The sequence below is a fragment of the Physeter macrocephalus genome, unplaced genomic scaffold (assembly GCF_002837175.3).
Source record: "Physeter macrocephalus isolate SW-GA unplaced genomic scaffold, ASM283717v5 random_953, whole genome shotgun sequence".
In the NCBI taxonomy this organism is placed as follows: domain Eukaryota; kingdom Metazoa; phylum Chordata; class Mammalia; order Artiodactyla; family Physeteridae; genus Physeter; species Physeter macrocephalus.
In genome coordinates this window covers 1-15,109 of record NW_021146873.1, presented here as the reverse complement: position 1 = coordinate 15,109, position 15,109 = coordinate 1, and the positions used below count along the sequence as shown (strand labels likewise).

At 52.6% G+C, this 15,109-nt stretch overlaps 1 protein-coding gene and 1 long non-coding RNA gene across 2 annotated transcripts; one reads left to right on the top strand and one right to left on the bottom strand.

The window, feature by feature from the left end:
- Positions 1–8,390: 8,390 nt before the first annotated feature.
- CLDN3 (claudin 3) lies at positions 8,391–9,652 on the bottom strand. Its single transcript, XM_007099977.3, has one exon. The coding sequence runs from the start codon at positions 9,417–9,419 to the stop codon at positions 8,757–8,759; it is 663 nt and encodes a 220-aa protein (XP_007100039.1). The 5' UTR covers positions 9,420–9,652; the 3' UTR covers positions 8,391–8,756.
- A 238-nt stretch (positions 9,653–9,890) lies between these two features.
- LOC129391958 (uncharacterized) lies at positions 9,891–14,747 on the top strand. The gene is made up of 3 exons (XR_008616880.1): positions 9,891–9,993; positions 10,717–11,027; positions 14,056–14,747. It is a non-coding gene; the product is annotated as an uncharacterized lncRNA (long non-coding RNA).
- Positions 14,748–15,109: the final 362 nt, after the last annotated feature.

Below are 15,109 nucleotides of genomic sequence, written 5' to 3'. Positions count from 1 at the left end.
CGCAACGGGAGAGGTGCCCCGCAACGGGAGGGGCCAGCGTACGGAAAAAAAAAAAAAAAATTTACCACCTTAACTATGGAGTATAGTTCAGTAATTTTAAATAAATTCATATTGTTGTGAAACATATATACAGAACTTTTTCTTTATTTGGGATATTAGTTCCCCCTGCTGTGGAAGCACAGAGTCTTAACCATTGGGCGGCCAGGGAAGTCCCCAGAACTTTTTCATCTTGTAAATCTGAAACTATACCCATTAAAGGACAATTCCCTTTTTCCTCCTCTCCCCGCCTTGGTAGCTATCATTCTGCTTTCTGTCTTTATGAATTCGACTCCTCTATGTACCTCATATAAGTGGAATCATACACTATCTGTCTTTTTGTGGCTGGATTATTTCAATTAGTATTTATCTTTAAGGCTCATCCATATTATGGCATATGTCAGAATTTTCTTCCTTTTTAAGGCTGAAGAATATTTCATTGTATGTATAGACCACATTTTACTTATCCCTTTATCCATAGATGGACATTTACATTCCACCCCTTGGCTATTGTGAATAGTACTATGAACATGGGTGTGCAAATATCTCTTTGAGACCCTGCTTTCAACTCTTTCAGGTATATACCCAAAAGTGGCATTGTTGGATCATATGGTAGTTAAAGTTTTTTACCCCCATACTGTTTTCCACAGCATCGGTACCATATTACATTCCCACCAACAGTCCACAAAAGTTCCAATTTCTCTGTATCCTTGCCAACAGTTGTTATTTTCTGTTGTTTTTTTTTTTTTTTTGAGTTTTGGGAATTCTCTATATATCCTGGATATTAATCATATATCAGATACATGATTTGCAAATATATTCCAAAACCATCCCGTGGATTGCCTTTTCATTCTGTCCATAGTATGTTTTTTTTTTTTTTTTTGCGGTACGCAGGCCTCTCACACTGTTGCGGCCTCTCCCGCTGCGGAGCACAGGCTCTGGACGCGCAGGCTCAGAGGCAATGGCTCACGGGCCCAGCCGCTCCGCGGCATGTGGGATCCTCCCAGACCGGGGCACGAACCCGTGTCCCCTGCATCGGCAGGCGGACTCTCAACCACTGCGCCACCAGGGAAGCCCCATAGTATCTTTTGATGCACAAAATTTTAAATTTTCATCAAGTCCAATTTGTCTATTCTTTTGTTGCTTGTGCCTTTGATGTCATATCCAAGAAATTGTTGCCAAGTCCAATGTTATGAAGCTTTTTTCCCACACTCTTCTAAAAGTTTTGTTGTTTTACCTCTTATGTTTAGGTCTTTGATCCAGTTTTAGTTTTAGTGTATGCTGTCAGGCAAGAGTCCAGCTTCGTTCTTTGGCATGTGGACATCCAGTTGAAAAAACTGTTCTTTCCTCATTGAGTGTTCTTGGCATCCTTGTTGAAACTTATTTGACCATTTTTGTGAGAGTGTATTTCTGGGTTCTCTCTTCCATTTCATTGGTCTCTATGTCTGTCTTTATGCTAGTACCACACTGATTTGATTACTATAGTTTTGTAATATTTTGAAATCCAGATGTGTGGATTCTCCAGTTTTGTTCTTCTTTTTGGCTATTCAGTTCCCTTGAGATTCCATATGAATTTCAGAATGAATTTTTCTATTTCTGCAACAGCAAAAACAAAAATGCCATTGGGATTTTGACAGGGGTTGCATTGCATCTGTAGATCACTTTGGGTGGTATGGATGTCTGAGCAATTTTAAGTCTTTCAGTCCATAAACATGGGGTGTCTTTCCATCTATTTGTGTTTTCTTTAATTTCTTTCAGTAATGTTTTGTACTTTTCGGTGTACAAGTCTCTCACCTCCTTGGTTAAGTTTTATTTCTAAGAATTTTATTCATTTTGATGTTATTGTAGTGGAATTGTTTTCCTACTTTCCTTTTCAGATTGTTTATTTATATATATATATATATATATATATTTTTTTTTTTTTTTTTTTTTTTTTTTTTTTTTGCGGTACTTGGGCCTCTCAGTGCTGTGGCCTCTCCCGCTGCAGAGCACAGGCTCCGGACGCACAGGCTCAGCGGCCATGGCTCACGGGCCCAGCCGCTCCGCGGCATGTGGGATCCTCCCAGACCGGGGCGCGAACCCGCGTCCCCTGCATCGGCAGGCGGACTCCCAACCACTGTGCCACCAGGGAAGACCTATTTTATATTTTTTATGCACTCAAATCTGATCATCTTTTGTTTGACTTCTTCTGGGGTTTGTGTCTTGCTTAGGGAGGCTCTCCTCATTTTGATATCATAAAGATGCTTTCTGCATTGTCTTCTAGTTCTTTCTAGTTTGCTTGTTTGTTTTGTTGTGTTAGACCTTTAATACATCTGGATTCCCAATGAATTGCCAATGATTAGCATGTGGACAGAAGGCAAGGTGGCAGGATAGGGATAGTAAAAAGTGTTGGGACTTCCCTGGCGGTCCAGTGGTTAAGACTCCTCTTTTCCACTGCAGGGGCACGGGTTCAATCCCTGGTCAGGGAAGTAAGATCGCCGATGCTGCTGTACGACATGGCCAAAAAAAAAAAAAAAAAGTGTGGAGACTGAGTGGGGAGAGGGAAAGGAGGAGGGGCAATATAGGGGCAGGGATTAAGAGGTACAAACTAATAAAAAAAGTGTGGAGACTGGGTGGGGAGAGGGAAAGGAGGAGGGGCAATATAGGGGCAGGGATTAAGAGGTACAAACTAATAAAAAAGAAATAAGCTACAGGGATATGTTGTACAACATGGGGAATATAGTCAATATTTTATAATAACTATAAATGGAGTATAACCTTTAAAAATTGTGGATCACTATATTGTACACCTGTAACTTATATAGCATTACTGTACGTCAACTATACTTCAATAAAAGAAAAACTGTGGAGGCTGGAACAGCTCTAGGTGGCTGCATTGTTGGGTCTGGGAAGGAGGCACTGAAGGGTCTGGAATACCAGGCAGAGAAATTTGGGTTGATGTAACTCCGTGTCCCTACTCAAGTTTTTCAACCTTTCTCTTACTGGTTTGTATACAAATTTTGTACTTCAACCAGGTTGACCTTTTGGTCAACTCCTGACTTCTGGTCCGACACCTTGCCTTTGCCCAGTCAGTGACTCCTGCCTGGAAAGCCTTTTCCTCTTAGCTCTGCCCATCTAAAACCTACTTATTCGAGACCTTTTCAGGGACCCTCCACCCCCCCTCCGCCCGCAAAGCCTTCCTAGACTGTTACAGCTCTTCATGACCTCTGAACTCTTCTAGAACCAATCTGCTGCTGTTCCCTGATTGCACATAAGACACAGTCATTTGTGTCTCCAAAGGGCACCATGGACAATAACCTTTTCTCTTCTTTATTGAGTATCAGCTTTGTGCTGGGCATTCTGCTAGGCTTGGGGCATACAAAGGTGAACAGGATGCTTAGGTCCTTCCCCCACAGAGCTGATGGTCTAGGTCAGGAGAAACACAAGTTAAGAGGTGATTCTGTCCACCTGCCAATGCAGGGGACATGGGTTCGATCCCTGGTCAGGGAAGATCCCACATGCTGCGGAGCAACTAAGCCCGTGTGCCACAACTACTGAGCCGGTATGCTGCAACTACTGAAGTCCACGTGCCTAGAGCCCGTGCTCTGCAACAAAAGAAGCCACTGCAATGAGAAGCCCGCGCACCGCAACGAAGAGTAGCCCCCGCTCGCCGCAACTAGAAAAAGCTTGCGCGCAGCAACGAAGACCCAACGCGGCCAATAAAAGAAAAGAAGAGGTGATTCTGACACAGAGGGACAAATGCTATGGTGTTGCGCGGGATGCCCAGGACTCTATAGGAATAGGCTGGGTGTCAGGGAAGCATCCCTCAGCTGGGGTATAGAGTGACCTCTAAGCTTCCCAAGAAGGGTGAGGTGAAGATGGGGAAACTGTGCCAAGAAGAGATTATGACTTGTGTTGAGGGTCCAGAGAGCATGATTTTTGAGGAAGGGAAGGCTGTCTAGTGGGGTTGGGCCTTGGAGGCTGGGGTGGGGAGGCAGAGTTGGGCAATGCGGAGAGTGCAGGCAGAAACTGAGAGGCAAACACGGCTCTGCCCTTGTAGGGGCTCTTTAGGCATGCTGTGGTGTCTGGGTGGGCTCTTAAGAGCCATGTCGGCTTGGGGGACTGGAAGGATTTTAAATAGGGGAGTGACATGGCCAGATTCAGGACTGTGTCACTTGGCTATTCCAAATGGCTTGGAAATGGACTGAGCAGGGTTGAGGGTAGGGAGAGGCAGTCTGGATATGGGAGACCCTCTTGAGGCTGTTACAGAAAGATGGTGATAGCCTGGTTGGAATCGGTGGTACAAGTGGAGAAGAAGAGAGGTGGACGTATCTAGAAATAATAACAGGCTGGTGATTGACAGGAGGTGGCAGAGCCTGGAGCCCAGCCTCATCAGCTGTGAGCTTTGATGGTCTCATCGTGTAATGCCTACCTTGCAGGGTTCTTACGGAGATCAAATAGAGCAGGGACACCATCACCTCTCTTACAGAGGAGAGTGGGAGGTGGCCAGTGACTTGTCCAAGGTCCCTCACCAGGGCCGATGTGCTCTCTCTCTCTTCACCTCCTCTGCAGTGCATACTTGTCTTGGCAAGAATGACCTTGAATGGAGCCCTGGCAGGGGAGGGAGAAGGAAGGTACTGTCTGTCCCTCCAGGCCTGCCGCAGACCTTGAGGGAGCCACAATAAATGCTGTATTTGTTTGATAAAACACTTGGCTTTTGGTTTTGGTAGGAGGAAGAGCTAGAACAGGTGTGGCAAGACCAGGGCAGCCTGCAGCACAACAGTGGGAGGTGGGGTGGGACAGAGCCCCAGGGCCTGGCAGGGGGCTCCAGGGGCTGTGGATTTTGAAGAAATCCAAGGACTTTCTCATGACCCAGCCATCTCCCTCATGTTCCCAGACTCCTGCCTGGCTGAATACACCAAAATATTAACGATACCAACTCCAGTTAACTGACGTTCTACTGTGTGCCTAGCATTGTGCCAGGTGTTACTCCTGCACATAGACAGGAACACAAATGGGCGCTGGCCTGTACTCGGTGCTGCAGACAGAGAGAAGCTCAGGATAGTGCCCCTGACCTTGGGAGATGGCCTTCTGCAGGGGACATCTCACAAGAAACAGAACAACAACATAGTGTGGTATGTGCTGTGACGGGGTGAAACTAGACTGCATGGGAATCCAGAGGATGGCTCAGCTAATCCTCAACACGGCTCAGTGCTATTATCATACCCATTTTGTAGATGAGGAAACTGAGACTCAGAGAGTGAACTGCCCTGTTTACCTGGTCAGTTTGGTTCTGACGAATTTTCTTCTGCAGGGGGTGATAAGGATAAAAATGGGGATGGAAAAGACAAGTTACAGGGGCCCTCATGGATCATCTGGTCCAAGCCCTGTGTTGAAATGATGGGGAAACTGAGACCTAGAAGGGGAGGGAATTGCTCAGAGTCACACAGGGAAAGGAGCGGATCCCAGCTGACTCCCAGTCCAGTCACACCAAACGCCTTTCTCTTCTCTAGCAGTCTCAAGATTTCCTGGGACCCCTCACGTGGGACCCTCCTCTGTTTGTGGTCTCTAGGCTGCAAACTCTACCCCCTCTGTTTAGACCCTAAACTCCAGAAAGAATAAGAAGAGTTTGAGTTAGGACAGATCCTGAAGCCAGGCAAGGATGTGTGTGCGAGTTGGGGTGGGAGGATATAGGATGGGGTAGGATACCTCACCACTACCCGCCAGGGGAGCCCAGGAGAGCCCAGGCTTGGGGAGAGACTAGGGAGCCAGGGGAGGGTCTGAGGCCCGGGAGCCCTTCCCACCCCACCTGAGGATCTGATCGGGTCTGTCTACCTTGTCTGCCACATCCCTCTGGTTCGGGGGTGCTGGCGGGCGTGCTGGGGATGGACCACAGTGGGCTGGCTGGCTCAGAGCGTCAGGCTGCAGCTCTGCCACAGTGTGGCTGGGAGGCGTTGCGTCCAGGCTGCCCTCTTGAAGCCAGTGGTAAATGAATAACCTGGCTCCTGCCTGCAGGGCCCTCTGGGACAAAGGAGCCACCTGGTGCCCCTCAGTTTTGGCTTGGGCCAACCTGACTCCCTGGTTCCACTAACCAAGAGACCGTGGGGGTGCGTGAAGGCAGATGCAATCCCTTGGTCCTCTGCCTACACCCCCAAATCCCATCTCAGTTCCCTCCCCCTCTACTGCTAAGCCTCTTCCCTCTCTGACACTTCCCCCCACGGAGCCCCCTCCCCTTCACTGACCCCCTTCTCTGAGTCCCTTCCCTCTTACTGGGCTCCCTCCCCTCACTTCCCCGTGGCTAAGCCCCCTTCCCCTGAGGCCTCCCCATGGAGCCCTCCCACCCCACCCCCACGCCCCGAGCCCACATCACCTCCCTCTAGCTCTCCCTAGGATCCATCACTAGCAGCCCCCCCTCACCTTCATATTCCATGTCACTCTGTTTCCTTCCCCCCAGGCTAGAAGACTGGTTCCCAAAGGGGACTGGGTTGGAGAGAAAGTAATGGCAACCCCAAGTCCTTTCCTGGAACCTCACAGAGAATGAAGGATCTAAAGCCAGGGTACTCTTACTGTTCATGGTAACCTACTTCCTCTTCCTCGGGTCATAAAGGGTAAAAACATGTCTGTTGTTCCTTAACTAGAGGAGAATTTTTTGGGAGCTATGTGAAGCATTCTCCTGAAAAAATCTGCCTGCCCCCGGGGCCTTTTGCTTTCGCTTTGCTGCCGGCCAAGAAGTTCACAATAATTTCGAAATAATTGCAAGCCTCCACAATCCCAAATACCTGTCCTGTGACCCTTGCTCCCCTGCAAGTGGCTCTCCTGGCCTGGATTCCCCAAACCTCTAGGACGCATGGTCTACATGTTCTGTTTCTGCTTCTCATCTCCCACTCACTTTTCTGTCCACTGCATGTGCCCCCCGCACCTCTAGGTAAGGCCGCCAGTGACCACCTTGCTGCTTTTAATCTTCAGGCTTCTTCTTGCCTGACGACTTCCGCAGCCTCGGATGCCATTGCCAACGCCCACCTTCTTGAAGCTCTTTTTTTTCTCTTTGGTTTCTAGACTGACCTCATCCACTTCCCTGGTTTCGGTTGCCATATGTATGCTAACAACAGCCAGGTTTACTGTTCCTGAGTTCCAGATCTCTATGTATGTCCTGTCACTTCCTGGACGTCTCTGCCTGGAGGTCCCACAGCCTTGCCAAACTCTGTTCACTCACAACTGAAACCGTCATCTTCCCCCAGCAACCTGGTCCTATTTTGGTAAATGGCACCACCAGCCAGTCAGTGGCCTAAGGCAGAAAATTGGGGGTTATCCTAGCTCTTTCCACTCCCTCACCCTGCATATCCAAATGGTTCTCCAGCCCAGCTCATCTTGCTTCTTTTACAACGCCCCCTCCCCATCAGGCCTGGTCCCCCATCCCACTGTGCCTGCTTTATTTCTGGGCTGCATCATCTCACACGGGGATAGCTGCACAGCCTCTAAGATGGTCTCCTGCCTTCATCCCCCTCCTTGAGTCCCAGTTCTGCAGGGGCAGCTGGGGAGGTTATTTTAGAGCGTAAATTTGACCAGGTACGTCCCTTCCATGATTCCCATAACATTAGATTAGGGTCCAAAATCTGTAATTCTGCACACGAGATTCTCCATGACTTGGCCTCTTCTGGGCCCAGGGCCCCATTGCCACTTCCTCCCTCACCTTGCTATCTACCCAGCCATTGGAATCCCACTTTCCTGGCTCCGGACACCAGCCCCCTTTCCCACTGCCTGAACCTCTTACACCTTCTCCAAGACACAAGTGCTTCCAAACCTTGTTTACCTTAGCATTCGAATGTCACCAGAGAGTTCTGAGTCCCCCCCCTCGTTCCCTCCCTCAAGGGTTTCAGGAAGAAAATGAGGCCCCTCTCTCATCTCTTCTGGTGAGAAGATTCCACTCAGCTTCCTTTGGTGGTGTGTTTTACCAAAACAATAGATCTTTTTGTTCTCCTTTCCCAAATATGAAATCATAGCGTTGAATGTGCTGTTTCACACGCCACAGGGGAGATTCAGGTGTGCGGGCCGGTGCTCCAGGCACAAACCCTGGAGAAGGGGGTCCCTGACATCCTTCGCCCACCTCCCCCATGCCCGGAAGTGCTCAATCCTGCCCCTCCAGATTGGAGCTTCATCGTCTGAATCCCCAGTGAATAGGCCAAAGGACCAACTAGCTAGTGAGCACCCAGCTCAGTTTACAGCCCCCACTTTCTCGGCTACCGAAACTCGGCCCCTCTCTAAGCTTCATCCCGGGCAGTACGAGAGCAGAATCCAGCCAAGGCCAACCCTTGCGGGGAGAGCTCTGCAGGGAGGTGGAGGCCTGTCCGCGCTCAGGACAAGGAGGCGCAGGCAACTGCAAAACGAAAGGTTTTTATTGAAAAATATCAGGTGGCCCTTTTCAAGACTGCGGGTCCCTCCTCAACGAGGGCTGTCAGGCCGCAGCCCGACGGGGCGAACGAGTGGCGGCAGTCAGCCCAGCTCCGCGCTCCAGAGGGGCAAGGGGTCATGGTCCATGCTGGCTGGCCCCTGGGCTCCGCAATCCCGCTCCCCGGCCCGAGGAGGGGTGGCAGCTGGGGAAGGGGGCGCCGGGAGGTCCCCTCCCAGTCCAGCGAGAGAGTTGCCTGGCATCTGGGTGGGCTGGTCTCCGATGCAAGGCCGCACGCAGGACTGGAGGGCGCGCCAGCTCCTGGGAGTGGTAGAGGCTTCCCGCGGCTGCTCACTCAGACGTAGTCCTTGCGGTCGTAGGCTGTGCCGGTGCCGGTGCCCGGGCCGGTGGAGCGCGGCGCCGAGTAGAGGATCTTGGCGGGCGTGTATTTCTTCTCGCGCGGCGGGCACGAGCAGCAGAGGAGCGCGCCCCCCAGCAGCTGCAGCGCCGCGGCCGCCCAGCCCACGTACAGGGCGGAGCCCATCTCGCGCTTCTGTGCCTCTGGCACCAAGGGGTTGTAGAAGTCCCGGATGATGGTGTTGGCCGACCAGGACACCGGCACGAGGGTGAGCAAGGCGGCCAGCAGGAAGAGCACGCCCGCCACGATGGTGATCTTGGCCTTGGCCGTGTCGTCCTGCACACAGTTGGTGCACTGGGCACCCACGAGCGCCACAAGGAGCCCGAAGGCGGCCAGCAGGATGGCGACGACGATGAGGGCGCGGGCCGCCTGCAGGTCCTGCGGCAGCGCCAGCAGCGAGTCGTACACCTTGCACTGCATCTGGCCCGTGCTCTGCACCACGCAGTTCATCCACAGGCCCTCCCAGGTGATCTGCGCCGTGATGATGCTGCTGCCGATGAAGGCCGTCACGCGCCACGTGGGCAGCACGCAGCACACGATGGTGCCCAGCCAGCCCAGCACGGCCAGCGAGGTGCCCGCGATCTCCAGGCCCATGGACATGGCTGCCGCGCCAAAGCCGTCACTGGCGGGCGGCTCCGGGTGCGGGACGAAGAGGGGCCGGGGCCGCTGGGGCCTGGGCGGGAGCGGCGGTGCGCCGACGGACTGACGCCCGGGTTGATGGACCGACGGAAAGACACACGGATGGCGTGCGCCCTAAAGGGTCCGCTCTGCCCGCTCGCGCAGCGGCTGCGCCTGCACCTGCCTGTGGCTTTGTAGGCGGGCGGCAGCGACTGGGCTGGTCCTGGGCTGGGGCAGGTTAGTCTTCGCTCCCGGCCCAGCGCTCCGGCGGGGGAGGGAGGGGCGGAGCCGCCCTCTCCCAGGCCTGGGGACAGTGACGTGGCCCCTCTTCCCACCTTCACTAAGCGCCCTGGGAGGAAGGACTTGGCCAGGAGTGGCTCACGGCGCGGGGATGGGGGGGGTGCCAAGAGGGGGCGGGGCCGAGCCCTGCGCCCCCGCCCCTCGCTCCTGGTTCCCCACTGCTCGGAAACGAATTCTACGGGGTGTGGGGTGAAAAGCACAAAGTGCTGGACACTCCCCCTCCCCCACCCCCCGCATTTTCAGCGCCGTTGGCACGGTAGGCGTGGGGAAGGGGGCGCTGCCAGCTGCCAGGGATCCGCGGGGACAGGGAGGGCCTACTGTGGGCGTGGCCGCAGCTGTTTTCCCAGAGTGGGCCGTTGCCCCGGGAGCTGCGCCACCTGCTCCTCGGTCCCCCTGGCCTCTGAGGCAGCGCTCCCAGCAAAGGATCCCGGCCTGATCCAGGCCCATGGGGTTGCCAGCCCTGGACGTCTGGACTCGGAAGCCAGGGACCACCCGCAAAGGCGCCCAGAAGACACCCCTGAGCCAGTGCGGAACTCAGATTCTCTAGCCCCTCTCCAGCTCTCAGCTCTTAACACTCGCAGTGACCCTGGATCCCTTTAGCTGAGCTGCTCTCCGCTCACCAGAGCAGCCCCCATTGAGTCCCCTCCCTTCACAGAGCCCTGGTCCTCTCTCCCACTGAGCCGGGGCGGGGGGCAGGGGGAGTCAGAACTCGGATCCACCTTAATGAAACGGTGGTGAAAGAGGTTTAATCCAGGCAAAAGTGGGAAGTCAGAGACATGACCTGCAATGGCCTTGCTGCCGCACCTGGGCTATCCCTCGCCCTGCTTAGAGCCCTACAGAGTTGGCCTTGGAGGGTCTGTCCCCCACCTTCCTCGATTCCCCTCACCTCAGGGCCCCCCATTCTTGCCGTGTCCTCTGCCTGGGACATTGCAGAGACCACATGGCTCACTCCTTTCACCTTTCATGTTTTTGTTCCCAGCCAGGCCTTCCCGAACCACACTAAAATCACAGCTGGGACTTCCCTGGTGGCGAAGTGGTTAAGAATCTGCCTGCCAATGCAGGGGACACGGGTTCCATCCCTGGTGCAGGAGGATCCCACGTGCCACGGAGCAACTAAGCCCGTGCACCACAGCTACTGAGCCTGCACTGTAGAGCCCGTGAGCCACAACTACTGAGCCCACGTGCCACAACTACTGAAGCCCACGTGCCTAGAGCCCGTGCTCTGCAATAAGAGAAGCCACCGCAATGAAGAAGCCCGCGCGCAGCAATGAAGACCCAACGCAGCCAAAAGTAAATAAATAAAATAAATTTATTTTAAAAAAATTAAAAAATAAAATCACAGCTGGGAATTCCCCATCGGTCCAGGGGTTAGGACTCCCTGCTTTCACCTCAGTGGCCCAGGTTCAATCCCTGGTGGGGGAACTAAGATCCCGCACGCCACGTGGTGTGGCCAAATAAATAAATTAATAAAATTGCAGCTATTCACCCCACTATGTCCTGTCCCCTTTTTATACTTTACATTCTTTTTTAGCATTTAACACCTTCCATCATACTCTATATCTTTCTTACTTATTTTTTATTCTCTCTCTCTCTGCTCTAGTATTTCAGCTCCACTGGGACATCCAGAAGGTCCCCAAACAGGCAAGGGTTTCTGCTGGTTTTATTAACTGCCGTTATCTCCAAGTGCCCAGAACGGTGCTGGGTCCTCAAGAGAACGTTGATTTAGAAAGTTCATGCAAAAACATCACTTTCTTGCATTCCTGCAACCTTGTCTGCCTGGGGGCCCTCCTCCTGGCATAAATGACTGATAATGCGACACTACTCTGTCATGTGCCTTTGGAATCTAGTCGGAACTTAGGGCACTTCCAGGCGAGAGGAGAAACCTCATCAAACCGGGCCTAGGGGTTTTTCTGGTTTGCCCCACATCTCTCAAATACAGGCATGCAGCCTATGTCTTCCTCCGTAAGGGTCCAAGCCCTGGGGTGAGGTAAACAGGGCCAGAGAGGCCCATGGAAACCAGGGTCCTACTTCTCGCAGGGGCAAAGGTCTTGGGCTGGGCCTGTTGTGGCTGGGTTGGGCAGGGCTGGGAGTGCCCGGCCAGAGGGCCCTGCTGGTGCTGGGTGGGGGCGGTGGGGGGGGGCCTGCCCTGGAGCAAGTTCTTTTTTTTTTTTTTTTTTTAGCATCTTTATTGGAGTATAATTGCTTTACAATGGTGCGCTACTTTCTGCTTTACAACAAAGTGAATCAGTTATACATATACATATGTTCGCATTATCTCTTCCCGAAGCCCAGGTCCATCCAGTGGACTGCTGGCTGCTGCAGTTTCCTGGTTAGCGGTGTGGCTTTGGGTCGGAGGAGAGGCAGAACGCTCGGGCAGTGTGGCTGAGTATAGGGTGGGTGCCTGAAATCACATGCTTTTGTCCTGAGAGTGGGCTTCCTGCTGGTTTTGCCCTGAGCTCTGTCTCTTGCTACCTGCGAGGCTGAGGAAAGTCACATCCCCTCTCTTTTTGTTTTTTTTGTTTTTTTTTGCGGTACGCGGGCCTCTCAACTGCTGTGGCCTCTCCCGTTGCGGAGCACAGGCTCCGGACGCGCAGGCTCAGCGGCCATGGCTCATGGGCCCACCCGCTCCGCGGCCTGTGGGATCTTCCCGGACCGGGGCACGAACCGGTGTCCCCTGCATCGTCAGGCGGACTCTCAACCACTGCGCCACCAGGGAAGCCCTCTTTTCTATCTCTTTAATTTTGTGTCTATATGAGATGACGGATGTTCACTAAACATACCGTGATAATCATTTCACGATGTATGTAAGTCAGATCATTATGCTGTACACCTTAAACTTGTACAGTGCCTATATCAATGATAACTCAATAAAACTGGGAGAAAAAAGAAAAAGAAAAGCTGTGGCACTCATCATGAACTACCAGGAGTCTGAGGGCGGGCGGCAGGATGGTGACAACGATGAGGGCATCATGTGTCCTTGGGTCCAGAGGTCACGAGTTGGTCTGCCTTCCCTCCACCTTTCAATCTTCTCATGCCTGTTTTATCTATAAAGTCCAGGGGTTTCAGCTGTACTTGGCCGAAGGAATAGAAACAGGTATGTCTATTTCATCTTCTCAGGAGTCAGTCCCCCAACTGCTGTCTTTCTTTCCTTCTTCCTTCCTCCCTTCCTTCCTTCCTTCCTTTCTTTCTTTTTCTTTTGGCTACACCATGCAGGATCTTAGTTCCCAGACCAGGGATCGAACCCGTGTCCCCTGCAGTGGAAGCGTGGAGTCCTAACCACTAGACCACCAGGGAATTCCCCCCCCCTCCCCACACACACACACACACCTGTTTTCTTTCACCTGGTTCTCTGTACACATATTTATTACCTGCTCGGCCCCTGTAACCACTTGAGTTTGAGACCCCTGGCTTAGCCTTTGTAGTTTTAGTGTTTTGGCCCTGGGTCTCCTACTGGCAACCAGAATGAGAAAAAAGGAAAAGGAAAAGAAAGAAACCCCAGGGAAGCTCAGTTGGGATAGGCTGGGGCTGGGGGCACTGCCGGAGAGAGGCATGTGAGACCCCAGCCCCCAGCCCCTGCACTGTGCTGTGTCTTCACCTCACTAAGCCTCCCTTCCCAGGAACAGAGGGTAATGCACTCTGTTGACTTCTAAGTTTATTTAAACCTTGGGAAACCTTATCATATCTTCATGCAAACAGCACAAAGTTAAACAAAGCAGCTTCTGAGGCCCAAGGAGAGCGTAGTTGATTTAAGATAGGGCTCTATCAGAGGTTACTCAACCCTTAGTGCATCCCGTGTTATCACTGACAGAGGCCACGTTCCCCAGCCAGGACAGTCCTGTGGCACTCTGCCCCGACTCTGAGCTCCAACCGAAAGGAGAGTCTTGCTGCCGAAGGAGCTCAAATATCTTTGTTGGCCGATAAGCAGCCCTATGGGTACCAGGAAGCCTCTTCCCCAGACAGCCCAGTCCCTGCTCAGTGGCCTTTTGACTAGGGCGGCCACTGTGGCAGGAAGGGAGTCCACGCAGGGCTTTCTCTCACCAAGGCCGACCCCAGTGGCCTCTGGCCGCAAAGTAGCACCAATCCTGAAATCGATATGGCACTGTCCTTCCCTAGGGGCCAGCCAACCTAATGTGACTGCCATCACTCCAGACTGCTGTTGTGAGGGTATCAGCAGTGTGTCCATACATCGATATATGCCCATTTGGGATCTGGATTTGTTTTACTTGAGCATCATGCATCTGCCAGTGCTACTATTCAAGAACTTACTCATGCCTCATTTGCTGTTCTAGTGAATCTTGTAATATTGTTTCTGACCTAGAAGCTGCCTTACAGCCAAAGAAGTACGGGGTGATGTCCTGGGAGTCCTGCTTTTATCATGAACCCCACCATCTAGAAGCATCTGGACTTGCAGGGGGGATGAAATGGCCCTTTGAAGACTGCTGTGGTTCCCCCTGGGAGACAACAGTGTGGCAGCTCGGACAGCCATCTTGCAAATGCTCTTACACCTCGAGCTGTTTCTCCTGCCGACAGAACACGTGTGTATTCAGACTTCCTCCTCCCCTGGCCTGCTAAAGAGGATTCAATAATTGCACCAGGGCTTCCCTGGTGGCGCAGTGGTTGAGAGTCCGCCTGCCGACGCAGGGGACACGGGTTCGTGCCCCGGTCCGGGAGGATCCCACATGCCGCAGAGCGGCTGGGCCCGTGAGCCATGGCCGCTGCGCCTGCGCGTCCGGAGCCTGTGCTCCGCAATGGGAGAGGCCACAGCAGTGAGAGGCCCGCGTACCGCAAAAAAATAATAATAATAATAAATAAATAATAATAATTACACCAAGTTTGCCCCACCCCCTCCCACCTTATTGAACATAAGGTGGAAAAGTTGCTTGCTGGAGGAAAGGCAATGCAGATACATATAATAAAGTGTTGTGACGGGCAGGGGAGGAATGGAGCTCGTTAGACTGGGAGTGAAAGAGTGGTTTGGGGGGTGCAACTTCTAGAAGATTTGCTTAGGACCAATTGTGGGGTGTGAGGAGAGGAGAGGGAAGGTGGTTTTCACCTGAGTTGTGGTAGACCACATATCTTGATAACTTTGACATCTTTCAAAAGTCAATGGTGGGGATTTCCCTGGTGGCGCAGTGGTTAAGAATCCGCCTGCCAATGCAGGGGATATGGGTTCGAGCTCTGGTCTGGGAAGATCCCACATGCCGCGGAGCAACTAAGCCCGTGCGCCACAACTACTGAGCCTGCGCTCTAGAGCCTGTGCTCCACAACAAGAGAAGCCACCACAATGAGAAGACCACGCACCGCAACGAAGAGTAGCCCCTGCTTGCTGCAACTAGAGAAAAGCCCGCGCGCAGCAATAATGACCCAATGCA

Excerpts from the sequence above, each read along its gene's own strand:
- CLDN3 (XM_007099977.3), bottom strand. The coding sequence starts at position 9,419 with ATGTCCATGGGCCTGGAGATCGCGGGCACCTCGCTGGCCGTGCTGGGC.